This window comes from Notothenia coriiceps, unplaced genomic scaffold (assembly GCF_000735185.1).
Source record: "Notothenia coriiceps isolate Sejong01 unplaced genomic scaffold, NC01 NC01_scaffold00030211, whole genome shotgun sequence".
Classification (NCBI taxonomy): Eukaryota; Metazoa; Chordata; class Actinopteri; order Perciformes; family Nototheniidae; genus Notothenia; species Notothenia coriiceps.
In genome coordinates this window covers 254,960-282,493 of record NW_011362912.1, presented here as the reverse complement: position 1 = coordinate 282,493, position 27,534 = coordinate 254,960, and the positions used below count along the sequence as shown (strand labels likewise).

Here is a 27,534-nt window from a genome sequence, read left to right as displayed (position 1 = left end):
GGCAAGCTGTTAATTAATCTGTGAGTCAGGCCTGATCCTAACAGTTAATGATGATTGGCAGGCAGGAACCCAGCACGATTAACCTCATCTTCCACATCTCCATGTTTTGGCACACAAGAATACTTTTCATACTTATGGCAGAAGGAGAAACATTTTTGAGTTAAACAAGATTGGCTACTAATTTTCTTTATGGACATTACAAATAAAAAACCTTATCACAGTTTAAAAAACATTTAGGAATTTGTTTGTTGAGTCTTTGAGTTAAGACTTCTGAGTTCAATCAAATCTTAGTGGCTGTATGGGAAATATAAAGCTAGGTAGCTTAGCATGGCACATAGATGAGAACAAGGGCTAAAGGCTAACTTTGAGCATACAGCTTTAGTTTGGCTCTGTGATAATGTAGCTAAATCTGTTTACTAGCACCTCCAAAGCTCACTCTTTTGTTTAATCTGTGCCAACACCGAGGTATAAAAACATCATGTTGGGGTTTACTGTGCCAGACAAATTCTTGGACGGGTGCAATAACTTTCTGCATTCTCTATTGGTTGCCTGGCAAACTAACAACGACATTAAGACGAGAATTGCATTGTTGTTCAAAGGCAAACAGCCATCAAACTATTCCTTATGTAAAGCTGGCAATCAAATGTTGTTGGGTAACGTGTTGTTTTTTTAATCCTTACCCTATATACCCTAACCGTAAAACCTATTTAAAACTGAAAAGTAAACCTTTAAGACACATGAGGCTTTTACAAAAGAAGCTTAACAAGGCTGTTGTTATCTTTACTCACCTCAAATCTTTACTCACTCATACTCAGGATGTAGGAATCTCATGCCTGTAGTTTTCATAAACATTTGACTGTGTTAAGTGAGCAGAAACAATATTCCTGAATATAATGTAGTGCCATGTTCTGTCCCTTCAAACAGCGGCTCCAGTCCAGATATCCTGAATATTCATAATTTAACATAAGAATGAATGACTGATTTCTGACTATAACTTTTAAAAGACTGATTAAAAGATTGTTTGACTAGAAAAGTCACTAGAGCTGTAAGGCTGCTGTAATTAGATTATTTTCTGTGTAGATTTACAGGGAGGCAATAGCAGTTAATATCCTTTATAATCCTTTGCTCCAAAACCACAGTCAGGAAGTTGTTGTGTGGAATTGCCTTTATAGTATGTAAAGCCATTTCTTTTTATATATACAGAATGTACAAGGATAGTTAAATCATTTGTGTAATTTAAATAATTTGCTAAAATAAGAAAATGCCTCTAATCATGACTTTATTCCTATAATCAGCATTTGGCTTTCTGTAAAAAGTCCAAATGCATGACAGTGTTTGCCTGTAGTGGCTTGTGTAGGCTCAGCAGACTGCACAAAGGCTTGTATTGCTTAACTGGACAGATTGTGAATCTCTCAATGCATTGAGCTGGTAAATAGTTTCTATTCATATCCATCTTTTTACCAAACACTGTTCTGAACGGCTGCTTTCTGCTGGGAATGATTTTTACACTGTTGAACCCTGTTTCCAAGGTTAAACTCTTCCGAACTGTCGCGAATGCAGCTAATGTATAAGAAGTGAACACTTTTAATCAAAGAATGTGACTTTCATGAAATGCACATTAAATATGTACAGAAATCTGATCTTTGAAGAAAAGAAAGTGTCTGTAACCATTAACCTCTGATTGACTAATAAGACAGGAGTGTGAAAATCAAGGTGATGATAGCAGGCAGATTTCTCACTCCTTTCCTTCTCCCCCTTTCTTTCTCCAGCTACCCAGAGAACGGGGTGGTGGAGATACGGCCGGTGGATGTGCGACCCCGTGCCAGGACTCTGCTGCGGTGGGACCAGCTGCAGGTGGGCATGCGGGTGATGGTCAACTACAACATGGAGACGCCAGAGGAGAGGGGCTTCTGGTTTGATGCCGAGGTTCAGGCCCTTAACCAACCCTCCCGCACCAACAAAGAGCTCCGAGTCAAGATCCTCCTGGGGTGAGGATCTTCCTTCCTAGGTGGGAGGTTATGGGGATAGTCGTTTATCTTTATTAGAATATCTGCTTGGTCCACAATCTTTTTTTGCTCCTCAAGATGATCCTTTAATCTGTACTCAGTCAAAAGTCTTCATCTTCCCTTCTGGTTTTATTTCCTTGTGCTTTCTCTCCCATCCTTTTATTTGTTTTGCCCTGCCTTCAGGGGTTCTGGAGATATAATCGTGGATTGTAAAGTTCATTTTCTGGATGAAATCTACCAGTTGGAGAGACCAGGAGCTCCTGCACTCTCAGCTTCAGACGGACAATTTAAACGTATGCAACAGACTGCACACACATATACAAACACACTGTGAAAAAGGTGACAAAACATGCCCGCGACCATAGCAAAAGAACATCTTCAAACACGTGTGCATGTGTATGAATGTTTCCTCCTCCAGGGAAGAGTGGGCCAGAGTGTAAGCACTGCAAGGCTGACCCTGAGGCAGAGTGTCGCTTCTGCTCCTGCTGTGTGTGCGGCGGGAAGCAGGATGCTCACATGCAGCTGCTGTGTGACGAGTGCAACATGGCGTTCCACATCTACTGCCTCAACCCGCCGCTGGGCACCATCCCAGATGACGAGGACTGGTGAGAGAGAGCGTAGCGCCACAATTAGCCACAACATCCACCACTTCAATCAATTTAACAATGCTGATTAATGGTGTTCAGTACACGCTGAAGTGCATTTAGGCAGTAATTAAGGGGTGATTGAGGTTTAAATCAATTTAAAATAATGACATAATGCAGGTGTGAGTTTGTTTAATGCAGTGTAGATGAGGGTGAGAATATTCTTTTTATATTTTGACAGTTATGGAGAGAAGGATCCTCGTCCTCATACTTAATGCCTCGTGTATTACTGAATGGAACTCAAACAACAAAAAGTTAAAGATGAAATCGACCAACAGCATTACTCAACCACCTCTGTCTCCAACCTTCTGATATTCACTGAATACAAAAATGTAGTTGTTGCAACATCTCTCTTTAGGGCGTTGAAAGATGTCAGTCTTTGCCTTCTGGTTAATTTTGGGCTTTGTTGCTGCTGTTATCAAACTCTTTTACTCACACACACGACTGCCTCTCATTCTGCCAGGTACTGTCCCACCTGTAAGAACGACACCAGTGAGGTTGTTAAGGCAGGCGAGAAGCTCAAAGCCAGCAAGAAAAAAGCCAAAATGCCTTCGGCGACAACTGAGAGTCAAAGGGACTGGGGAAAGGTAAGACCCGAGAGGGGACAAACACACACACACACACACACACACACACACACACACACACACACACACACACACACACACACACACACACACACACACACACACACACACACACACACACACACACACACACACACACACACACACACAATGAACTGACAGCGGCTGTATAAAAACCGTAAGTCTAAGGGAGGGTCTGTGATTTCTAGAACAGAAAATAATATGCGGCTCCCTTATTGGGCATATATAGGCAAAAGTATGCTAATGCTCCACAGAGATAGAAGACAGATTTTCCACCATCAGATTTACCCTGCTAACAATTTTCAATGTATTACATAACCACCAGATTGCTGATAATAATCATATGACATAACTACAAAGCTACATTTGCATATGAAACTGGCACTCTCAAATGTATTCAGTGGTACAGCATTTTTTAGTACTGAATGGCTATTTGAGTATGCAACACTTGGGGTGAGCCACTCTTTAATTAGCATTCATTCAGTGCATTATTCCTGCATCAAACACATGTTATCCCTTTCATTTCCTGCATACAGGTTTGTTGTTCAGTGTATGTGTTTAATACCTTGTGTAGCAAAGTAATGAAGCAAGTAATCTTCTCTGTGCTTCGTGTTGTGTTGTTCTCAATCTGAGATAAATATCTTGTTTAATGTGAAGAGTTTTCAATATTGCCTTAGCACCAAACATTCATTTTCTCTAGAATCAAACAATAAGATCAGAGGTTTTTGATCCAGTCAACAATACCTGTTATCTACTTACTCTTTAAATAAAATACATGATTTTGATAATGTCGGTTGACTCATATCACTAATCAAGCTAAAATCACATTTATATTTTTTACATGGCAACACTTAAATCATCCCATGCTGGCTGCTGGGGCAGAAAATGAAACCGAGGGGGACAGATGACATGTATTTAAAATAGTTTTTTTTTTAAAGCATACTGTTTAATTTTTTTCCCCTCACAATCTCCTTGGAGTCTTCTCATGGCAACACTTTGAGATATTGTGTGGCTCCTTCCTATCCTGGCCTGGCTGTCTCCCTGGTGTAATGTGAACAATGCCATTAAGCATGACTTTCCTGGAACTGCCAACGGAAAATAACTAGTTTCTTTACCCGAATGCTCTCTTTCTCTGTGGACTAATTGAAAACAGACTGGTTTGTGTGTTTGGTCACATTAAAGTTCTGTGAGTCACACAGCATTTATTCATGCTTTTCTTATTATTGCAATGTTATAACCCTTGAAACAAAATACTTTTCTTAGTCTTCTTACTTTTAAAATCCAGTTTGCCTCTTAAATGTGAATCTGATGATTTCTGGTAAAAACCCATCAGCAGTTATGCTCAAACAGTATTTAAGTGTGATGTGGAGACATTTAATGGTATTTCTTTGCATGCAGTTAACATTCTTTTTTGTTTTTCTTGATGTAATTCCAGGGTATGGCCTGTGTGGGGCGTACTAAGGAGTGCACAATTGTTCCTTCAAACCATTATGGACCCATACCTGGTGTTCCTGTTGGAACCACCTGGAAATTCAGAGTTCAGGTTAGCCATGTTTTACAGTGCATCATAAATGAAGTGGGTTTACTTTGAGAATTGATTAAAAACTGAAAGAAAATTGAAGAGTCAACCATGTCTCATCTTATTTACTTATTGGTCAATAATATGGCATTAAGGATTGTTGTAATGCTTTATTTTTGGTAATATACTATCTGTTATTTCACTGCTTATACAGTATCATGAATGGCTCTCCTCTGCTCTTTCGTGCATTTCTCTTTCTCTCTGTCCAGGTGAGTGAGGCAGGTGTTCACAGGCCGCATGTTGGTGGTATCCATGGGCGCAGTAACGATGGTTCCTATTCGCTTGTGTTGGCTGGGGGCTTTGAGGATGAAGTGGTGGGTTTAACCAACATTTTTTTTTAATATCTATTATGTTGTTGTTTGCATTGTTGTTTTTTAGTTTACTGAGTCATGTATGCATTAGGTGATTTTCTGATCACCTCATTATGTCTTCTATATCTTGTCTGTAGGATCGGGGGGATGAGTTCACCTACACCGGCAGCGGGGGTCGTGACCTCTCAGGCAACAAACGGATTGGAGAGCACTCTTTTGACCAGACCCTGACCCACATGAACAGGTACAACACTTAAAGAGGACTACAAAGAAAGATTTTTTTTTTTAAAGACTACTAAAGATAGATAAGCTTTAGTGATGAACTTGATCAAATCAATCATTAACTGATCATTTATTACCATCCCTAATCCCTAGTCAGACTTGAAAATCATTGTGTTTTGAGTATAACTCTTTGATGGTGACTCCTGCAGGGCGTTGGCTGCAAACTGTGATGCACCGCTGAACGACAAAGACGGGGCAGAGTCCAGGAACTGGCGGGCCGGAAAGCCGGTGAGAGTGGTGCGCAGTTCTAAAGGTCGACGCATCAGCAAATACGCTCCTGAGGAGGGAAACCGCTACGATGGTATTTACAAGGTACAGGCTCACATGTAGTTGTTCTTCTGAGAGGTCTGCTAGCCTCAAATAGAGCCGCGTCACATACAAATAGTTCCTTACAAATATGGGCTGTGGCCAATGTCATAGTAACAGGTAGGAAATATAGGGAAGCATGGCAGTATTTAATGTTACACTGGTTTATATACGAATTTTAGGTGGTAAAATACTGGCCAGAGATTGGAAAGTGTGGTTACCTGGTATGGCGGTACCTGCTGAGACGGGACGATCTGGAACCAGCACCGTGGACACCTGAAGGACTGGAGAGGATCACAAAACTGGACCTTGCTGTTCAGGTGAGACTGCAAGTGCATCTGTATGTGAACTTCAGATATCCACCTATACATATCTTTGCTTTAAATGTCTCATTAAAATACTGTACATTTTGCATCTAGTATGTTTATCAAGTGTTTACTAAGTCATTGTCTGCAGTACCCGCCCGGCTACTTGTCTGCCATGGCTAACAAAACAAAGAAAGAGGCCTGTGCCAGACCCGGTCGCGGCGGCCGGGGCGGCCGGGGCAAGCACTATCCCGGGAGGGGGAGACCACGGAGACGTAAGATCAAGGAGAAAGAAGAGAATGTCGACGACGATGAGGAGTACGGAAAGCCAATTGCCAGCACGGATGAAGAGGAGCCACAGAGTAATGGAGAGAAGAAGACAACCAGAGAAATTGGTGGGTGATTTTACAAAATAATCTCAAAGCAGGTCAGACAAGGTGTTGTGAGAAGAGGACAGCTGAGAACAGCGTGAGCAGTAACACTTATTTTAAGAGAATCTTAATATCTTTACCACAAGATAGCACTATTGTAGACTTCATTTTGAATACTTTTTTTTTATTCTCCAAGAATATCTGTATTTTTCAATGTTGTTTGTCGATTTATACCAGAATCATCACCAGCGGCAGAGCCTCTCTCTAAGAGGGTGAAGATGGAGGAAATGTTCCAGCTGTCTGAGCAGCAGAAGCAGTTAATCCGGGAGGACACAGCCAACAAGAAGAACTGGGATGAAGCCATGGAACACCTTACAGAGGGACCGGTAGGAATCCCAGTACACTCTGACCATGGAAATGGAATGATTCCCCTTAGTCTACAGATCTTAAATTCCAAATCAAATTAAGATAACCATTTCTGTCATTGTTTATAACTTTGTATTGTTTAAGGGAAGCAATATCAGGGCAGATGGAGGGAGATAATCAACTTGGTCTGTAGTTACGTTGTACCGGCAGAAAGTGTGTTGTTAGCAGTCATTCTGAAGAGTCAGAACCATATCAGCATCTCACCAGAACAAAGTGACATCGCAGATTCGTGGCTCTGCAGCTGTTCCGCTAATTCGCTATCTTTCTACTGTTATATATTTCCTTCTGTGTGTATTTCCTTCCTTTTTACCCCTTCCTCATTCACTATTCTTCTGTCTTTGCAAATGTATAGAATTTCCTGAAGAAGATGGAGCAGATCTTCATGTGTGTGTGCTGCCAGGAGCTGGCTTTCCAACCCATCACCACTGTCTGCACACACAGTGTTTGCAAGGTGGGTGCAGACTGGATGCATTTGTAACCACCACATCTCTAAACCCCCGTCCTTAAATGTATATGTGAATTGTTGCTGCCCTCTTCTCTCCTCAGACTTGTCTACAGCGGTCGTTCAGAGCGGAGGTGTACACCTGCCCCTCCTGCCGTCAAGACTTGGGCACAGACTACGTGATGACCCAAAACTCGACGCTTCAGGTGCTGCTCGACCAGTTCTTTCCCGGCTACAGCAAGGGCCGATGAGGACAACATCAACTTTATAAGTAGAATACGTACATACGCGCACATAAGCATCCATTCTGTGCACCTGTGTACAAATACCTAGAGCTCCACTTTAAATGCATTACGCACACATACTGTACTTTCCCACAGGCAAATGTATATTGCATATACAGCCATTTAATGTACCCAATCATTCATACACAAACAACCTCACTAGGGCCTGACCTCATCTGTTAAACCTGGACTGTCTCCATTAACATCACCAGCCTGAAATTCAAAAGGACATTTTATAAGCTCCCTACTCTAGCACCATACACGCACAAAAGGAGCCTAAATTCAAACCCACTAGCAACCTCAAGATATAGTTCCCTTGTTTCCCCCTCCACTGTGTTCACTCATGTTGACATACAGGACAATGTTTGAGTGAAAATTTCTCACCGGTAATATTATGTGATCGTTCCTTCTTCTCCTGCCAACCTGTATGCAATTGTGTACCATGTTAGCAAAACACTGAGCTGCTTCAAATATTTGGAGTATTTTAGGCAGCTGGCAAATAAAGTTGCTAGTTAGATGCAGAGATAAAGGCACAGCAGGAAATAACACCCACTGCCCTACATTCAGAATCAGCAAGAAGGTTACATGACCAGTTGGCAAGGTGAAATTAACTAGTATTTCTATATAAAATAGAAGCACGCAATGTTTAATGCCTTTTCAAGCATTTCATCCATGACATGACTTATTTTGTAGGTTAACCGGGAGCATGTGTTAGCAATCCGTTAACTGCTCCTATCACTTGGAAGAATGCCATTATAAAATGTCTTGCCAGAGCATTTTCAGACAACAGAAATGTGGCAGCAGTGTCCGGTTTGTTTGGAGCGTCCGGAGATTTCTGGGTTAAAAAAAGAGCAACCTCGTAACACTGATCAACAGGCACAACTCTTTCAGATTTAATAAGGAGAAATAAAAGGCATTAAGTTCATAAACATACCAAAGACATCAGGTGCTAGAGCAGTTCAGAGGCAAATATCTGCAGAACCGGACAAAAAGTCATTTCTAATGAGGAATCACACCTGAAAAGAAAACTTATCTCAAACATGACCTTACCAATTCATCCTCTAGAAAGGCACTGTGTTCCATTTCCAAGCAGCTTAAAATAAATGTGCAACCCAGACAAACATGTTACTACATCTCTCTCATAAGAGCTGTTGAAACCTCTACACTATTGAAATGATGCATTAAACATTTATATTAAGACATTTATATAATGTACTCTCATTCATAGCTGCACTTTTTCAGACTGAACTGTCCTTCTACATTACGTGATATAGTGGAAATCAAAGACTAGCAGGCTTTGCACCTGAAGAGCTTAAAAGTGTGAGTTGCATTGCAGTTGTTATTTTGAACGACGCCTCGAAGGGCACACTGGTTGTCCCCGCTGTTACCAAGCAACCATAATCAACCAGGACTTCACACAAAGACGGTTAGCATATTTTGTGCTCAGCAGATATTCATCTGCTATTGTTCTGTTAGATTGAGTATAATCTCTGGAGCGCTCTGGATATCCAACTCAATCTGCTTCTGCTTAATTTTTTTCAAACGTAGTCTTATTAGGGATTGCACAGCCAGGATGATATGAGTTAATTGTTGTCTCATTACATGCAGAAAATGGATTTCTATTCCCTGACAAAGAGGGATCAATAGATTCACATCATCAGAGTCTCAGAGGCCAACATGTGCAGTCATCCCAGTATACAGAATGTAAGATAGACAGAAATACACTGTGCGACCAGTCTGATATTGTCAATATGATATATTGTTATGTAGTCCAGACACAAGGAAAAGAGTGCCTTTTACACTAAAACTGTTAAGTACTGAAATCTGCATTCAATGCCTGGTCAGTTTGCTAATGTTGCTTACTTATTCCATGCTGATTTAAAATTCTACATTTAGACCATTTTATTTTGGCCAAGTTGTAATATGTGTTATTGTGTTAAGGTAACATTTAACAGTTTAAATGTCATTCTTGTAAAAGTATCAATGGGTTTATGTTCTGTGCTGGGGCTAAGGATCAGTTAATCATGTTCAATAGTGAGAGCTTTTCAACAGCATTACACAGTGTTTTTTTTATAGAAACAATATTGAATGTTACAGTAAGTAGTGTGTTTCAATCCACATTCAACATACAATTGAATAATAATACAATAATTAGAGTCAGAGATTTGAATCAAAAATGGGAAAAGAGTGGAACAACAGAAATGTTTGAGAGTTAGTGATCAGATGTGATTTTTGTACGTAGATACTAAGTACTTAAATACAGAGACCCACTTTTTGCAACAGACAGTTGGTTCCAGATAGATCAAAGTAATATCTTTTCAGGGCATGGTTTATTTATTATTTGATTTATGAGTTTTCTGGTTACATTAGATGGACAGAGGTGAATTTGTTGTACAGGAAACAGTGTGCACTCAAAGTGTAACTCAAAAACAGAACAAATCTTCATGTCTAATTTACCATGATCCAAGACTGAACACGTATATCAGCATTGACATATTTTATTTACCTTCTGCTCCATATTACCACATGATAATATGTAACAACTGGATAGATGGAAGTGTATTCTTATGGAGCCATGAACACATGCTCCATTGTTGAATCTTCACATTTCCATCTGACACACCAATACTTATATTTTGCATACATCATATACATATTCCTATCTTGAGCAGCTGACAGATTAGCATCCTTTCTGTTGCTGATATGGTACTTTAAATGTCTCAGGTTGGCAGGTTTGATAGGAACTAGAACTAAAAACACCCCTGGAGTGCTGAATTTCAGATAATGCACCCAAAATGGTTTGAATACTTAGTCGTTGGTTTTGTGGGGAAACGTAGCCCTCGTTCATTGATATCATCACGCTCACCGGTAACAGCCTTCGAGGCAGAGCCATGTTTAGTGTAGAGCTGAGAGAAATATCATGCTGCTGTACACATCCGTTTCTTACTGCTCTGTCGACGTTCAGATCCCTTTTCATTGGCTGGCTGTTTGTGGTGATGTCCTTGTTTCTGTTCAATCATTCAGGATTTTTTTTCTATTAACAACATGCAAGTACAAATGCTACTATGGTCTTTAAAGCTAACTGTGATGTGCATTACTTCAACTGTGGCTCAATCTTGTTCAAAGATTATTTTCTCCCTGCATTAACTGGCGAGCTCTTAGCCCCGGTTTCTTTCTCTCCTGTGACCTTCTCTTCTCCTCTCTCTCCGTTGTCCTCTGCCCTCCGTGAACCTACAGTACTAACACTTTTTAGACGTCTTGTGGACGCTTGGCTTCAGTGCTGTGTTGTTTTTATTTTGATTGCACTCTATTGAAAAAAAAGTTTAAAAAGTTGCATTTAATTTTCTTAGAATGCTTACTATTATATATGTCTGTACACCATTTTTCTACTGTTTTAGTTGCTTCTCTTCTACTTTAATCATTAGTCATTTTTATGTGGCGACCTCAAACATATGCCAGTCTGAGGAGATTCATTGCTTCATATTGTGATCTGAAATTTTATACATGTCATAGTAATACTTGATATGTACCTATTAAATATTTGGATTCCAGAAAAACGAATTATTCTTCTGTGTTTGTCCTGTATTAAAACATATGATAAATGTGTGTTGTTTTTACAGATATTTTAAACAATCACGTTTCTTTGCATGATTGTAAAAGAAAGTCAATTTGAAAGCATTTTAGCCTGTTAAATGAGCACCACATTTATTTAAGAGAGTAGTCAAAATAACATTTCAAATCAAGCAGATCTACAGAAGACTACACTATGCCATAAGGAATTACATCATAATAGCATGTTCAAATTACCTTTATTTCAATCCTAAGCGATAGCCAATTTCGCTGCTACAGTTCCATGGTCCTGTCCTGGCTTACTGGGATGCTTGAATTTAGTAGAGCCATCGTTAACGGTATTAGCAACACCTGTGCTTTTCCAACAAATCAAAATGGCTACTGTAGAAAAAACAGGCCTTCCTAACCTAATCCAATCAAGAGCACCAGGTGTTGCTTCGTTCTTAATTAAAAGCCCTGCACACCCACACAGGTATTTTGAGTTCCTCTTGATTGCTCAGGTTGAAGATAAGAGCCATTTTGGAAATAACAAAGTCACCAGGCTACTGATCTAATCACAACGATTTAAACAGTTTAAAGATGCAGCAGAGCAATGGAAGGCACGCCATCTATCAAGCATAGTCAGAACACATACAGAAATATTAAATAAGACTTGTCCTTCACCCTGAGCTCTTATTGTAGTTCAGGCCTCCTGGGGAGTTGAGCAGCAGTTCTGTTTGTATAACTGCTCACATTCATACATACTGCAGATGCTGCTTTAAGCCAGCAGTTGAATGGTCCTGAGTCCTGTGGAGCCCCCTGGTGGTGAGCAGACTCAATACATGCTCTGGATGTCTGCCCTACTCTTTTGTAACTGACCCGATTTCCTTCAGTTTCCGCAAAATGACAATCACAGAATACGTCATGTTGGATAATAGTTTCAGTATGAGTATTCATGTGCTTTATAGTTTCCTCTGTTCGTTTGTAATGATGCTTATTAATAACGTATATTGCACAGATGATTGTGTAATACATTACATTGTTTTTTTAAATACATCCATACCATATAAATTAACCCCCAGTAGTTACATTAGTCAGATAATGTATCCAGGCTTTACACAACTGAATTCAAGGCCTGAATATATGTTTTTTTTGTATATAACTAGAATTAACACCTTGTTGATGTTTGCAGTGGCAATTTCTTATGTTACCTTATATGCTAAAAACCAAATGCTTCTAAAAGCATTGTCCAACACTACTGTACCATTTCTTCATATTTGCTGTTTCATCTGTTTACTCTGAGGGTTATTATTCTCAAGCGCTTCAAGGCCACAGAGCTGATTTGGCATACTATGTTGAAACTACTCCTCTTCACACTAAGTTTCAACTTCCATAATTTGATGACTGTTGTACTTTCTATAGCTCAAGGACACAGGTGTCCAAATAGCGAAATGATACCGTATGAAAGTGGATTTCTGAGGCGTTCCGCCTTGCTACACAAAACTTTGTCTGCCCGCCCTATCTTGTATATAAGCTTTGCTATTTTGTGACTATTGCGCACACTCCTGCAGACTACTCTGTACTCTGTGAGACCTGTAGCTTTCGAAGCTTCAAATAAATAACCAACAAGACAACGCTGCTTGCTTTCACCAGTTTATTATTGATTACTCTCATTGTACATCTTTACAGTATTGACGAGTTTAAAATATCCACAACATGTTTCAGTTCAAGCCCATATCTGTGGACTTATATTGGAGAAATTAAAAGGTATTCAATGTACAGTATTTTTGGTGAAATGGAAGTTGTCACCATATTGACTTGTATGATTTAAATGAATATTTCCATTAAGAAACATTCTGTCTTCACTTAGAAACTTTTTTACTGAGTATAGACTACTAGAGGAATGATAGAGCTCAAAGCATTTTAAAACTCTCTTTAGGAAGGGACAGAGCATACTCTTTATCATGAAGAGACTTACATCTTTCAGTGTGTACAACATGCTCCTGCAGATCAGTCTGTAGAATAGTGTTTATTTTTGTTTTATCCTACTGGTAATTTGTAAGACATTTAGTTAGGATTAGATTTAAATTTAGTTATGGTCAGAAAACCTTTTTGCCAGATTTGAAGTAGTTTAGTATTTCTTCTAACCCAAAGGTAATACATATTGGAGTGAATGTATGTGTTGGTGAACAGATGCAGAAAAGTACACAATGGATTGTTTGTTTTGTTTGTTTTATTTTCACAGAAGCACAACAGGTACCACTATGCTGAACAACAAACTCAATACTATCTTGAGAAACAAAGTTGTAAAAAGGAATGCTAATAAAAAGACAAATAACTATTCATAACATCACAGCATTGTTTCAGCCTCCAAAACAAAATAATAAATCATAAAGATAAACATGGCCGAAAGAAGCGAAAGCACTTTGGATTATTCCTTTCATGTTGTACCAATACACTCGACGTAGGATCTTTACTGTGAAACTGAATCGCCTACATCAGACACATGCAACAGCATTCATCTTTTCACTCTGCCTCTAATCTAAATGCATTCACTATCCAGCTATGAAGTACCAATTATTGGGGCCGTCATTAAAAAGTAACGTTTGAAAAAATCCGAATACTTTCAAGAGAATGTTAGTGCTACATAATAAAACTGATCCCACTGAAATGAGTGTTATTTCATTCAGAGAGAAAGAAAATGAGAGACAAATCCAAAGCCATTGTTTAGCCAATCAAAAGAAAGCTGGAGTACCCGAGTGTAAACCTGATGACCTTTTTATTGAACATTCAAGAACTGAAGAATCCTCCACCTTAATCTATCATAAAAAGGAAATATCAATAAAAACAAAGACTTGACAATAAATGGAAAATATACCAGAACTTATAGCTATGACAACTGCAATATGATTGAACAAAACAAAGGTTCCCTCCTTTTAAGGTGACAACACCAATTAATCTTCAATGTGAAAAGAGTATAATAAAAACACAGAGATAGATGGTGGAAAAAGGAGATGCACATCTTACATATTCCCTTGAACACAACAAGCATGGGGGAAATGTATACTTGCATACAGAGCTACTGCAGAGGGTTTAACACAGACGGTGCTTTATATGAGTAAGCTGGGACGGGATGGACAAACATACAATGGGAGGGAAAAGGGAAGTAGGGGAGGGGAGGGGCTGTCCAGTGGGCTACTCCTCATCCGAAGAGTCCCGGTCAAAGTTGTAGGCCATGAAGAATACGTCGGGTCGAGGTGGGACAAGGGCATGGCCCGGTTTCACAATCTCAAAGCCCAGGAAACTGAATGTACGCACCAGTTTAGCTGCAAGAACAAGGCAGGCACAACAGGTTTTAGGCTGCAGTAAAAGTCACATCACAGAAGCCAAAAATAATGATGTTATTAAAGTTATTCTGAAGGAAAGAAGGTGGGCTGGGGAAAACAGGGTTGTTAGCACTTACCACGATCGTCTCTTTTCTTGTAAAAGCAGACAAACACGCTAACGACTTTCAGATGTTCTTCAGCATACTCCAGTAGAGCTGCAAAACTGGAAGGAGAACAGAAAGAGGCTTTAGGTTAGAAATGGGAAACAACCTCAGAACATAAAGCACCAAAAAATGATCATTTTAAAAAGGCTCTGCTTAGGCTTCCCTTGACGATTGAAAAGAGGGCCTCCCTGATTCTGTAAAATCAGGCTAAACATCGATAAAGGCTTGATTATGTTCATGCTGCCAGGATCAGATCACTTTCCGTTAAACAAACTTATATGAAATGTATTCGTGTTTTACTCCTAATATGACTAAAGTGTGCCATTATAAAAATTGGTGTATTCCACTCGAGGTTTCTCCTGCTGCTAACTGTGTAGCCTCACCTCTCCTTGCTGCCTTCAGGAAGAGGGTCAAGAGGTATCTCCACGTAAAGTGCGCTGCTGCTCAAGACAGCATCCCACTGTATCGTCTTGGTAACGGTGGGACGACTTTGGAAGTGGAGGATCCCAGGGCGACCATTCCCTGCTGGTTCCTCCGTTACAGTCAGCTTTCGATCCTAGAAACACAAACACTAGTTACCACATGTCATAACAGCAGTGGGTGACATGTGTGTTATATTTCATGTCCAATTATAATATAACTAGCATGAAAATGGCCTTTTTATGCTGTCTGTAATGCTGATCAAGCGGAGCAACTAAAGCTAATACATTGAACTTTTACGGGAAAGGAAATTCAGTGATGTTTGACTGCTGAGCGTCTGCATGCGTGTGTTTGTATGCTGTGTAGACTTACAGAGTGGAGTGGCCGAGTGTGATCCCGTGTGCCATTCCCTCGCCCACCTGGGATCTTCAGGGGTGGGAGAGGGGCATCAGGAGCACCACTGAGGCCCCAGGCCGCGGGTACTACTACTACAGTGCAGGGACAAACTGCAGGGGAGGACAGAGGAGGAGATAATCAAACACGGTTAAGGACTTGCAATAAGAGTTTTTTCTGTATATCAACATGTGTTAGTATGTGCACATCATTTGGATTTATAAACTACAACCCCAAAGACATGTCGTGGAAGTGACTCAACACAAACAAATTTAGACCTTGACCAAAATTGTCCTTGTGTTCCAGGAAGAATTAGCAATATCATTTCACAAATATGATGCACATTCATACATAAGTGCTCAATCCACAACATGTGTAATATAAGCAGGCCTAAGTGTTCTTTCAAAAGGCTTACAGTTTATGTTCCCCAAAACAATGGCACTGTGTTTACTGAGTTGTTAACAGAACGATTTTAAAGGGTGCACTAACACAGCAGGATGCCGTGCAACCGCACAACCTGTTGGGTAAACAAACCTTATCTTGTGAGTGACCTTGTACACAGCATATAAGAGCTACTGACAAAGCCATGCAAATATCATACAAATATAAGCTTGTCTCATTAGCTATTTATATTAGGGTTGCAACTGATCATTACCTTTATTGATTGATTTGTTAGTTATTAATATTGAAAATGCATTTGTCTAATGTCAAAAAATAGTGAAATTGGCCATCAGTTTACCATCATATATGACGAACAAATACACCCAATCAATACATTTGAACCACCGTGGACAATTTTATTTATTAGGATAAATGGGAAATATAAGTATATATTGTATTATGATTTGTGTTGCAAATACATCATCTGTCGATTGAGAAATCAATATACTGACTCATAATTTCTCAAATGTAATAGAGTATTTTAACAGCTGTCCCTTAGGAGTCAGGTCATTTGTCTTGCCTTTAGTCTGAAAGTGTGGCTTATTGTATTAGCGGAGTTGCAAAAAAATATTTTAGATAACTCTTGGTCAATACACCATAGACCTAAATCGTTAACCGGTCGAATAATTGCTTTCTAAGGCCTTCTGTAAATAATTCCACCCACAGTGGCTGGCTGATGATCTACTCTCAGTTTATTGTGCAAAGGCAGATTAGGAATGGGAGAGAAGAGTAAAAAAATTAATTTAACAACTATTAGCTCTTGGTGTATGTTAATTATTCACCATGTTGTCGTGTTTAAGTCTCTGTCGTGCCGTCACGAAGCTGCAGCAGTAAACTGTCAGTTGCGTAATAAGCAACCTGGCTCTTGTCAGCTCACGAGATAAACGTGGCCAAAAATATGTACTGACCTGACGACTTTACGGGCACATTCTTAACCTGGTGTTATTTTACCCTCTCTCTTTTGTCTTCCTGTTATTGATCACCAATGATAATAGGGTTAGTTAAGGTATATACATATGTGGTGAAACCCTACACCGTTTTAACCAAAGATGGAATTTCTTAAATAAAGTCTATGGTTTTAACAGGCACTTTTCGGCAACAAATAAATAATATCACTCGTTTAAGTCACCCTCGTCCCCACTTGTTGACCGTAAACTGTCAGTGTATTTAATATACATGGAAGTCTGTTTGGTCTTTAAATTGGCTAACGTGAAAGTAATTGAAACACGTAAGTATAATTCCCTTGTATAAACGGCAAATTACATTTGTTTACTTTCTCCGTATCAAAATAATAATCGGAAACTGTTGAAGCATCATAATTGAGCTAGGTGACGGACCTAACTCCAGTGATGTAACGTTACCATTTCAACGAGGTTCATTGGCTAACGTTAGCTAAGGTTGTTAATATAGCAAATTAATATCCGTCGCTTATTTCACCATGACAATTTTTAAAACATTATAACGGAAGCTGTCACCTGATGTAACGATGTGACATTGGTGATACACAGTGTAAACAATACATTTAAAGTTAAACGCGTTTTACTTCCGCTTTTCCGTGGCTCCTAGCTTAGCTTAGCCACCCCTCCCCCACACATCACGGTTAGCCGTTAGCTAGGTTTGGTGTTTTTAATCGTTTACTTACTTCCCAATCATGTCACAGATACCGTTACTTAAATCCGCCATGGTAGATAAAGACTGTTGTTTTCCTTCTTTCTCGCGAGCAAAGCAATGACTGTTTAGGATCCGCTGGAGGTTGGATTTTACCATCCGGCCTCGGGTAGAGACACGACGGGCTGACTGCTCTCTGCAATGTTTGGCTAGCTAATGATCGGTCAGAGTCGAAAGCTGGTAGAGATAACTGCAGTCAAGTCACCCAAAATAAAAGTCATACGTTTCCGTCAGGTTGTTTTCTTCCCCTTCAAAATACAAGTCATCAAAAATGTTTTTATTTGCTCATGCACAGTTAAAGCAATCACATCTTTAGCAACATTTGTATTGCAGATTTAACAAACAATATTGACTTACAAATTGCATCATCTGTGCGTGCCTCTCGCTACATTAAGACCAGCAAATACTCAATATAATTGAACCATAATAAGACAAGAAATCTGTTTGTTTGACAAATATAATGGCTGACAGCTTTCATGCTTTCAATATACTGTGTTTTATAAATAATGTACCATTTGTATTGCAATTTCTCTGGAATGTAGTTAACATTTGAGGTCCTTGTCCACAATACATTTTTCATGAAAAGGTAGTCATTTATTTTAGCATTTTCATATTTCACATTAGGATAATTTCTGTTTAATTGTTTAGATAATTTTATTTCCCAACAGAACGATATAAATTATGAATTTAGAACATTATTCACAACATTTGGAATATATTTGCACAATATACATATAGATAGATAGATAATCGTTGTTAACATATAACAAGGGGGTGTTATTGCTCCCTGCATTTATTTGATGCATTTTAGGTGAGCAGACACCATTCTGTTCTGTTGACCACAAATTATTTTACAATAAAGTGTCCCCTGGCAACAAGAAATAGGCTATGGTTGGAACCATAGACTGTATATATGGTTGGAATGAAAGACATTATCTTTAATATCATATTCCAGAACCTTGTTTTGAAAGAGGAAGCCATGTTGACAGCTAACCCTCAACTGAGCTAGCTTCACACCCCTGCTAACAAGCTAATGCTAAGCATAAATGCTAAGCGTTGCACATCATAGTTTAAATGACTGTTACTTCACGTTGATAAAATAACATATAAAACGCCGGATAATATCTAGAGTCCCACCACTAAACAATATATGTTCTATAAAGTACAGTTAATTGTAATATCAAAACTAACTACTCGTCCTTCCTGAATATTGAAAACAAATAGCATTTCTGCTATCTGTGTTAGCTGCCGACAGGCTAGCGGGTATAGTATTTACATGAGGGCGTCTAATGGAAAAGTACCGAGGACATAGAAAAACAAAGACACTAAAGGCCTATGATTTTAATATGTTTATTGGCCTTTACTTTATTCAGACATTCATCCCTTTAACAAACAATGTCTTAATTAATGTGGCCTGTGTATCTGAGTGTTAACAGTAATATGTTAAATCGGTTTTGTGAAGTATTTATATTTATTATTGTGATTGTTTCCATTTTAGGCTATAGGCTACACATGTTGTACTCATTACTACACCACATTTGTTGCATATAGATAGGCTACTTATTACTTTGCATATTAATTTAGAAGGTTTCACATGGAAAACTTCTGATATACCTTTTAACTACACATCACTTTAAATAGCAATCCAACTTCCACATGAACTACAATATTAAAGCACTACGTGTTATTGCATCAATATCAATGAAACAACAATATAACACCTCCATGTAAAGTTCCTATAAATAACTGAAGATAATGAAATATATCATTCGATTATGTTAATTGATAGATACATATGTTTTGCTTGGAAGTATAAACACACAAAAAAGTGGTAGCATTACAGGAAAGAAGTCAGTGTGCACTGGGCAATGACTAAGGATTGAACTGCAGTGTTGAATTATACAGCAAGAACACCTCGTCTGTTTTTCTCATCTCGTCCACACGATGACGACAAAGTAACACCAAATCGGCATACTCCCAGTGTAACATCAATCAAATTACATCATAATCTCAGTTCAGCCAGCAGGGATATTACTAGATGCCAAATACATAAATAAGTAAATAATGTTGTGTTCTATTTTTTCTAAGAGCTAAATAAATTGCCTTGTAAAAGTTAAGCAAATCTTTTTTATAAAGTCTAATTGTAAAATGTGTTTGTAATGTCCCCATAGCCTGGATTTTCGTCTTTAAAAAAGAAAAAGTTGGTTATTGTGTTGGTAATATTATTAGGTATAGCTTACTGTGAACTTTTGCACATTCCATTGGCATCATTTTGGATATGGTTGCACAAAACTGCACAGTTCTCATTGTAAAAACTATTTTACTATATTTAATTGTAATATTGTATGCACCAAACTCCGAGGCGAATTCCTTGTAATGAAAAAAAAAGTGTGTGTGTGTGTGTGTGTGTGTGTGTGTGTGTGTGTGTGTGTGTGTGTGTGTGTGTGTGTGTGTGTGTGTGTGTTTGTGTGTGTGTATCTGATAGTGTGTGTCAGGCCTTTCTGGTTGGATTGCATCAGGGAACTTTTACAAGGGGGGGATCAGGGTTCATTGAGTTCATGTTAAAGGAGCAGTTTGGCATTTTGGGAATACACATTTGCTTTTTGGGAAGATTATTATAAGATCATAACTATTGTACGCTGAGAGAGTGATATTATATTGATATCTTTAACTAACTCTAACTAAGGAGAATATATATGATTTACGAATGATGAATGCATTTTTTTTAAATGTCTACACAATAATTGATAGCTAATAATATAGGTTTTGAATAATGTTTTAAAGTATAAAACCAGTTATCCCGTTTTATACTCAAGTGAGAGAGATAACAATTTTAGTATGTTAAATATGTTCTCCTCCTCTGCCTTTTCATTTTCTAACCGCCTTCGACCGCCCGCCCTCTCAGGAGGTTTATCCCTCAGCGCGTTCCGTCGTTCGTCCAGAAAGAAAAAAAGCGACGCCTGAGAGCGACGCTTGCAGCTGATGTACCGCTGGCTCAAAAATGGAGAGCGACACCACTTTCAGGAGAATAAAACCCTTCGGGACACAGAATTATGTAGCGCAAGATAACGACGGCTCTCGGGACCGGGGCGTGGATAACGGCTACAACGGTGACCCGAAGAAGAAGCCCGAAGTGAGCCTATATTTGCTGCGGGAAGGACTGGCAGCTTCCCTGGTCTCTGTGTTTATTTTGGTGCTGTGGGGACTCGTTCATTTGTCGTTACAGCAGCTCGTCATTGGCAAGCCGAGCGGAGACTTCAACGCAGTGAGAGCAAGGTGAGTTGTGTACCTTGCTTAGTGTAAATACCCCTTTGTCTTCACATGTTGGCTAACGGTCTCTAAGCAGCAGAGTCCCAGCTAATCTTTCTACTAGACCCGCCTAGAAACCACTACCGGGTGTCCCCTTCACCTCCACCTTTTACATCCAAGGTAACCTGCAGGGCAGACAGGTGTTTCAACGGTTTCTAACGGCTACTGTTGGCCCGGGAGATAAGAGCTGCAACAGCTTCTAGGAAAGTAGTAGCCTAAACAATATGAATCAAAAATATCCTGCACAAAGTGTGTTAAAAGACGCTGAGATATAATAATAATATGATTCCATTACCTCAACGCAGAGGTGGAAGAAACACTCAGAACTTGTACTTAAGGAAAAGTAACATTTTGAGGTTAACTGTTACAACTAGTCCTGCATTCAAAAATGTTACTCAAGTAAAAGTACAAGTGTATTGGCATACAAATAAACTTCAAATACCAAAAGTACTCATTATGCACATTGGCCCATTTCAGAATAATATTTATTTTATAATTTTATTAGAATTACTGATGCATGTATGTGTTTATCAAAGCTGTTAAAGGTGTAGCTAGTTGTAATTACGTTGTATGCTGCATTGTAGAATGTAACTCGAGGTGTAACTAAAGTCTTCTGCAAAGTAACTAAAGATATTACATAAATGTCGTGCAGTAAAAGGACACTATTTACCTCTGAATTAAAGTGGGGTAGAAGTACAAAGTATCACAACATGTAGTCTCTGACTAATTTGTACTTAAGTACAGTACTTCAGTAAATATACTTAGTTATTTTACACACTGACTCAAATTCCAAACATGGAATATCAAGCTCGGATAGTAGATTTTGCAGGTAAGGTAACACATTTGACTTAAAACACCTTCTTTACCACAAGCAGTTAAAAAATTACCTATGTCTTTCAATTAAAAAAAATACTCTAAATACTTCTTTATTAGATGAATCCTTCAAAAAACCAAAATATTTCAAATTTTTAAAAATGTTGTTATAATTGTTAAGGTTAATATCAATAATTTGTCAAATATTTGTGAGCAATTTCTCTTGGATGTTATTGTATCATGAATATCTCCGGGTTGTGGGTCCTTTGAAAATGAAACATTGTGTACAGTCAATTAAATTAAGCTTTAGGCATGGTGAGAAAAAGGGGAACTTTTAACCTGTTATAAGTTGGAATTTCTGACATTTTATGGCACAGAAATCTGAACAAAGAAATATTATAAAGATTAATTCAATATAGAAATCTTACTGCACAACTCCAGAAAGCTTTATGACTCTGGTTAATTCCAAGTAGCTGCAGCATTTTCAGATTAAAGAGCTCTTCAGATTTACAGTGCAGCAGCTTTGATCAGATTTTCCGTCCCTGTGAGAAGAGAGGCGGGGATTATGCTGAATCTGAGGTCCGCAGGGCTGCAGTTGAGCTCTTGAAAGTGCTTGGGCGACGGGATTTGCAATAATTTGGCTGGTTGCTCTATAAACCAGTGGAGCATGCTGCATTGAACTGATTAGGGCTCTGAGCTTCTTTGGTCACAATCATGGCTGTCATGAGTCTATCCTCTTCCAATCCAGATTTAAATGATGAGCCTAAGCCTAAAACAATGCCTTAAACGCTGCTGTAAGAATGAAATGAAACAGCACTTCAGATATCATCATTATCATTTAGTACCATTTTGTCATTACAAGAGGAATCCATTTAAGGGTGGACTTTGGAAGAAATACCAAACCAAAAGCCAACATGCTGTGTTTGATCTATGCTTGGGATCAAATACATGGCATGGCATTTGTAGAAGAGCTGCAGCAAACCCCAGCAGCAGCTGCTTCTTAAAGAAAACATCAGTTTTAAATTACCTTATGGGTTCCGTAGCTTCATATCCTGCTTCCATCTAATAGTCTGTGTGGGGATGAGGTAGATCAGGTCACAGTGTTACAGAAACATGGAATGCTGTGCCTGGCTGGGTCCGGACTCAGGACTCTGCTAGCATAACAGAGGCAGGTTACACCCTGTTTGATGTCAAAACATTATTTTGTTATGGTGTCTTCTGTTGGATCTTCCAGGTCGCTCTGTAAATAAGGGATGTCATCTAAGCTTTTAACTTGTATATTCCTTGAAAACAGTGTGTTCATGGAACAGGGAGGAAAGGGAGGCGTGTGGCGCAGTGGATAGAGCCTTGGTGTTGGGATCAGGGGGTCACAGGTTCAAACCCCACTGCAGTCAGCATGTGGTTGTGTCCCTGGGCAAGATACTTCACCCCAAATTGCTCCTGTGGGGATTGCCCACAGTATTGAGTATGTAAGTCGCTTTGGATAAAAGCGTCTAACAAGTAACATATAATGTAATGTAACAAGTTGATATGAATCTTTTCTGACCAAGGACTAACACACATACTTATAGGCATCATTGCCTTTTAATTGTCTGACATAAATGAAAATGAAACGTGCATAATCGTCCCCCTAAGCTCCTATTCAAGACCACACCAGAGTTGGTAAAGATATCTGGATTCACTTCATCATTTAATTGTCAAGAAAGCAGTAGCACTCTCCTGTAGGGTGCATCTGTAATATTTAGAAAAGGTTTATTCTTTGGAACACACTGTACTGTAAATGCCACAAACTGTGTGTGCATGCAAGTCAGCAAGCACATCAATATCTTCAGGAAACATATTTAGTTTAAGATTTGTAACCTCAAGGTGGTTTTAAAAAGAGAGCTATGGACTCTGCTCTTGTACAAAGATGCAATGATTCACTTTAACAGTAACATTGAAATGCAGGATATTAATTTGATATGCTGTAATGTGGTGATGGAGCAAATAGGCTTGGTCCTCCTCCTTAAAAAGCATCAGAATATCCTCTTTCTCTCTCCTCCAAATTTAGACAGCACTTGGAGAAGATCACCAGCGTGGGCCCTCGGCCAGTGGGCAGCCATGAGAACGAAGTCCTGACAGTGGGCTACCTGTTGGAGCAGATCGAGAACATCCGGGTTGAGACCGCAGCGGGCCCCCATAAAATCACGGTAGATGTGCAGCGTCCCACCGGCACTTTCTCCATTGACTTTCTGGGAGGCTTCACCAGCTTCTATGACCGTGTCACCAACATTGCTGTCCGGCTGGAGCCTAAATCCGGGTCGCAGCATTTCATGCTCGCCAACTGCCACTTTGACACAGTGGCCAACAGTCCAGGTACAAAAACGTTCCTCCTATACTTTAGGATCCTGCCTACTGAGAACTGAGCTCAATTCAAGTGTTTTAGCCTCAGGTGAATAGTGTTAGCACTCAGTTTGCATGTAAGAACATGCAGAATCCATTCTCACCTCTTTTCAAACCTGAATTCCCAGAAAAGAAAGGACTTAATATCAATCTCTCAGTAAATACAAGTGAATATACATTTGAACAACAACACCTTTTATATTTGATCATAACTATCTTTTTTAATTGATTTAAACTTCTACAACTTTCTGTTCCTTAAGGGCCATCTTGCATATCTACAATTTGAACCTGTTGTGTCTGCTTTTAGGTTATATTGCTTTGTCATGTTCTGATACTGCCTTGTATAGTCTATTCCTTGGTATTTATTACAAATATTTATTTAAAGCCAAGCTAGCAGCTCTAGGGGATGTTGAAGCACACTGATTTTGGGAATCCCCTGTGCTTTTTCTTTTCTCACAAGGTTCTCACAGTGAAATATTTTGATAACTACGTGGTGGTTTGTCAAGACATTTGGATCAGGCATTCATGGTGCCCAGAGGATAAACTGTGAAAAGCAACCTCTGAAACTTCACTCTACTTTATGTTTAGATTATTAGCAGAACTTAAGTTTAAAAAAACAGGGGATATGTTAAACATAATTTATTTCCTAATATCAACATGCTAGCAATGTTATGGTTAGCATGCTAGTATGATAATATAGCTATATATTCAGCCTTACAGAGCTGCTAGCATGGCTGAGGAAGTGCAGCTTTTTTCTTACAGTGTGCAAAAGCCATAAGTCTCCAGGTCTCAATGTGTTTTATGATAAAAATGCCCTCATTTGTGCCCTATGGTTTGCAAAGTAGTCATGTGGACCACACCGTGTGAAATTCAACCAATCCACATCATTTGGATATCAGGGCATGCAAATGGCCTTCATCAAATTGACGCTGCACAGTAATAACCTTGTGTGTTGATGATAGATTGCACATTGTGGTATGCTGGCATGATTTAATAGTCTAAATTCGAGAACTTTCAGAGTTGCACACCACGCCCTTGTGCCTGTTGGAGAGACATATTTTCCCCTTAAATACACATACACATGAGCACACACAGCTACGGGAGCAAAAGGAAGTAGATCCAAGAGGTGTGGACCAGGAAGGCACACATAGATTATATTGTCCAAATGCTGCCTGTCAGGTCTTTGATATCTGGGACCTGTAGATCATTTTATTTAATAGTTTATTTGGCAGGGACAATGCACAGTGATGAACACTTAAAACATTAAAATGTGTCAAGCGTAACAGTGCCAGATTTAGGTTTCAGCTCATTTCCATCCGCAGTCCCTCACATAAAAACATTTAAGAAATTTGCATTTTACAAACATTGTAAAAACAAAATACATGTTATGCAAAAAGTGCAAGAAAGCAAGAGCAGCATACACAAGTATTTATGCCATGGTAATACAATGTAGCAGCTACGACATATAAAGTGCAAGAGGAGGTACAAGAGCTACATAAAGTGCAAGAGGAGATACCCCTGTGTTAAAGTGCATTTAGCGGTGATTGCACGTCTGTGTGTTTCTCATCCATTCTTTGAGTTGACCTTTGAAGCTATTGAGAGTGGGACAATCCCGTATCTCAGTTCAGAGGCTATTCCACAATTATTCTTGCTAAAAATAAAAAGGGGGGAAAAAAATAAAAGAACAGATAATGCATTGTCTTCCACTTTTTTCCCCCCACTTTTGTTTTACTTAACATTATGCACGGGCACAGGGGAACTCTTCAGGCTTTCTATGTGATCCCCATTTTCTAACCTCTCAGAGATTGTTTTGGGGGACAAGGTTTAATATGATGCTGACATAAGTGGCAGCGACAGGAGCATGAATGGTACGCAGACAGACAGTGAGCAGGCTCTGGTCTGAACCTCGTGAACACAGTCGATCCAGAAAGCTGGAGCACATGATGTCTGAGTGTGGCTCTCTGATCTTTGGGCATTCTTGCTCCCTTTTATCCTCAGTCAATTGTGTTCCTCGTCACCACCAACCTGTGTAATCTTATCGCGTCACATGCCCTGTTCACATGCTCTTTTCTTCTCAGTGTTACCCCCTTCTCCGTTGTGCTCTCACCGTTATCCACCGGGTTTATAGCAGCTAGTCACATTCTTCACATGTTGGCACTCAGCCTTCATTCTCATGTGTTTGTGATATTTTAATACACATCAGCTCTATCTCCTCCATGTGTTTTAATCTCAGACTGAGCCACAGAGTTTTGGAAAGTTGGGTGATCTTTGTAAACAGGTGCCAAGCTTCTGTTGCCTGATGCAAATGTGAAAGACAAGAAAAAGCAGGGTTTATTTTTTGTATTTTTGACAAACACTCACTGGTTTCATGTCTTAGGTGCCAGTGATGATGCAGTGAGCTGTGCAGTGATGCTCGAGGTCCTCCATTCTCTGGCCAACCAGTCTACTCCTCTTCTTCATGGAGTTGTCTTCCTCTTTAATGGGGCGGAAGAAAATATCCTGCAGGTAAATTTAAGTGACGACAAGTGTCATATTGAGTAGCATTCCACTATAGTTCTTCTGTTTCTCTTTAATCTTCTTCTTCTTATTTCAACCAATATTTTGCTGTCGAATAACTTCAGCATACTTTCAGCTACAGAAACCATTCAAATATCAAACTATTCAGCCTTTGCAGCACATGATGGGAAACTTTCAACTTTTTCAAAATATTTTATATTTTTTAAAATATTCAGCGTTTTAAACTCTTTTTTTAACATGGAACTCAATGGGAGGAACCTTCAAATCCTCTTTTACCTACACCTTGCGCCAAATGCTACTCCTTCCACATACTTTCAGCTAGAGACTTCATTCCAACTTTAGAATGATCACAAGACATTCAGCTATTACAATCGTATTCAGATTTGATATCTTTTACACTTGTTGAGATATTTAACTTAGTTTGGAGCTTGGTAAAGAGGCCTTCTTCAGATTTTAACATTAGTGTGTATTGCGCAGCTCGTTAAGTCTAGAGCAGTGGCTCTCAACCTTTTTACACGAAGTACCACCTGAGAAAATAGTTGGCTCTCCAAGTACCACCATATGACCAATGTTAAAATACAGTCTATGTACAGTTCATGCAGGGCTCGGAGGCAAATGTATTCATAATAACATTATTTATTGTCAGCAACAGCTACTTGTAAAGGGCAGTCCCTCTCCCTCTCACTCATCACTCACTCACCAAAGCTCTAAGTTGCAACATCTATACACAAATAAACACAAACAGTTATAAACAAACTCTTTAGAATGTGGTGTATCAGCTCAGTTTGATTCCCTCAAACTGTGGCAGGCAGAGACAAACTGTCCTGCAACAATGCAGCTCTCTTTATATTCCTGAGTAGTATTTTTAGTTTTTCATTTAGAAATATTTGAGGCCACACATACACATCTGCACACACATCTGCACACACACACATCTGCACACACACACACACACACACACACACACACACACACACACACACACACA

At 39.2% G+C, this 27,534-nt stretch overlaps 3 protein-coding genes across 3 annotated transcripts in view; 2 read left to right on the top strand and 1 right to left on the bottom strand.

The window, feature by feature from the left end:
* Window positions 1–11,125, top strand: part of LOC104959318 (E3 ubiquitin-protein ligase UHRF2) — a 33,305-nt gene extending 22,180 nt beyond the window's left edge. The window contains exons 4-16 of the mRNA XM_010787186.1: window positions 1,770–1,988; window positions 2,190–2,299; window positions 2,425–2,611; window positions 3,114–3,237; window positions 4,694–4,801; window positions 5,047–5,151; window positions 5,286–5,392; window positions 5,580–5,742; window positions 5,919–6,056; window positions 6,193–6,436; window positions 6,650–6,798; window positions 7,191–7,289; window positions 7,385–11,125. Coding sequence (XP_010785488.1) covers window positions 1,770–1,988; window positions 2,190–2,299; window positions 2,425–2,611; window positions 3,114–3,237; window positions 4,694–4,801; window positions 5,047–5,151; window positions 5,286–5,392; window positions 5,580–5,742; window positions 5,919–6,056; window positions 6,193–6,436; window positions 6,650–6,798; window positions 7,191–7,289; window positions 7,385–7,531 — 1,900 coding nt within the window. The 3' untranslated portion in view covers window positions 7,532–11,125. The remainder of the gene's footprint in view (window positions 1–1,769; window positions 1,989–2,189; window positions 2,300–2,424; window positions 2,612–3,113; window positions 3,238–4,693; window positions 4,802–5,046; window positions 5,152–5,285; window positions 5,393–5,579; window positions 5,743–5,918; window positions 6,057–6,192; window positions 6,437–6,649; window positions 6,799–7,190; window positions 7,290–7,384) is intronic.
* A 2,201-nt stretch (window positions 11,126–13,326) lies between these two features.
* On the bottom strand, window positions 13,327–17,697 carry oaz1b (ornithine decarboxylase antizyme 1b). The gene is given in 6 exon segments (XM_010787184.1): window positions 13,327–14,439; window positions 14,577–14,662; window positions 14,987–15,159; window positions 15,396–15,473; window positions 15,475–15,529; window positions 17,500–17,697. Coding segments are annotated over 6 exon segments (648 nt in total). The 5' UTR covers window positions 17,625–17,697; the 3' UTR covers window positions 13,327–14,308.
* Window positions 17,698–20,481: 2,784 nt separating this feature from the next.
* The window catches only part of ermp1 (endoplasmic reticulum metallopeptidase 1), a 119,130-nt gene continuing 112,077 nt past the window's right edge, over window positions 20,482–27,534 (top strand). Inside the window, exons 1-3 of the mRNA XM_010787211.1 lie at window positions 20,482–20,801; window positions 23,698–24,002; window positions 26,407–26,534. Coding sequence (XP_010785513.1) covers window positions 20,527–20,801; window positions 23,698–24,002; window positions 26,407–26,534 — 708 coding nt within the window. The 5' untranslated portion in view covers window positions 20,482–20,526. The remainder of the gene's footprint in view (window positions 20,802–23,697; window positions 24,003–26,406; window positions 26,535–27,534) is intronic.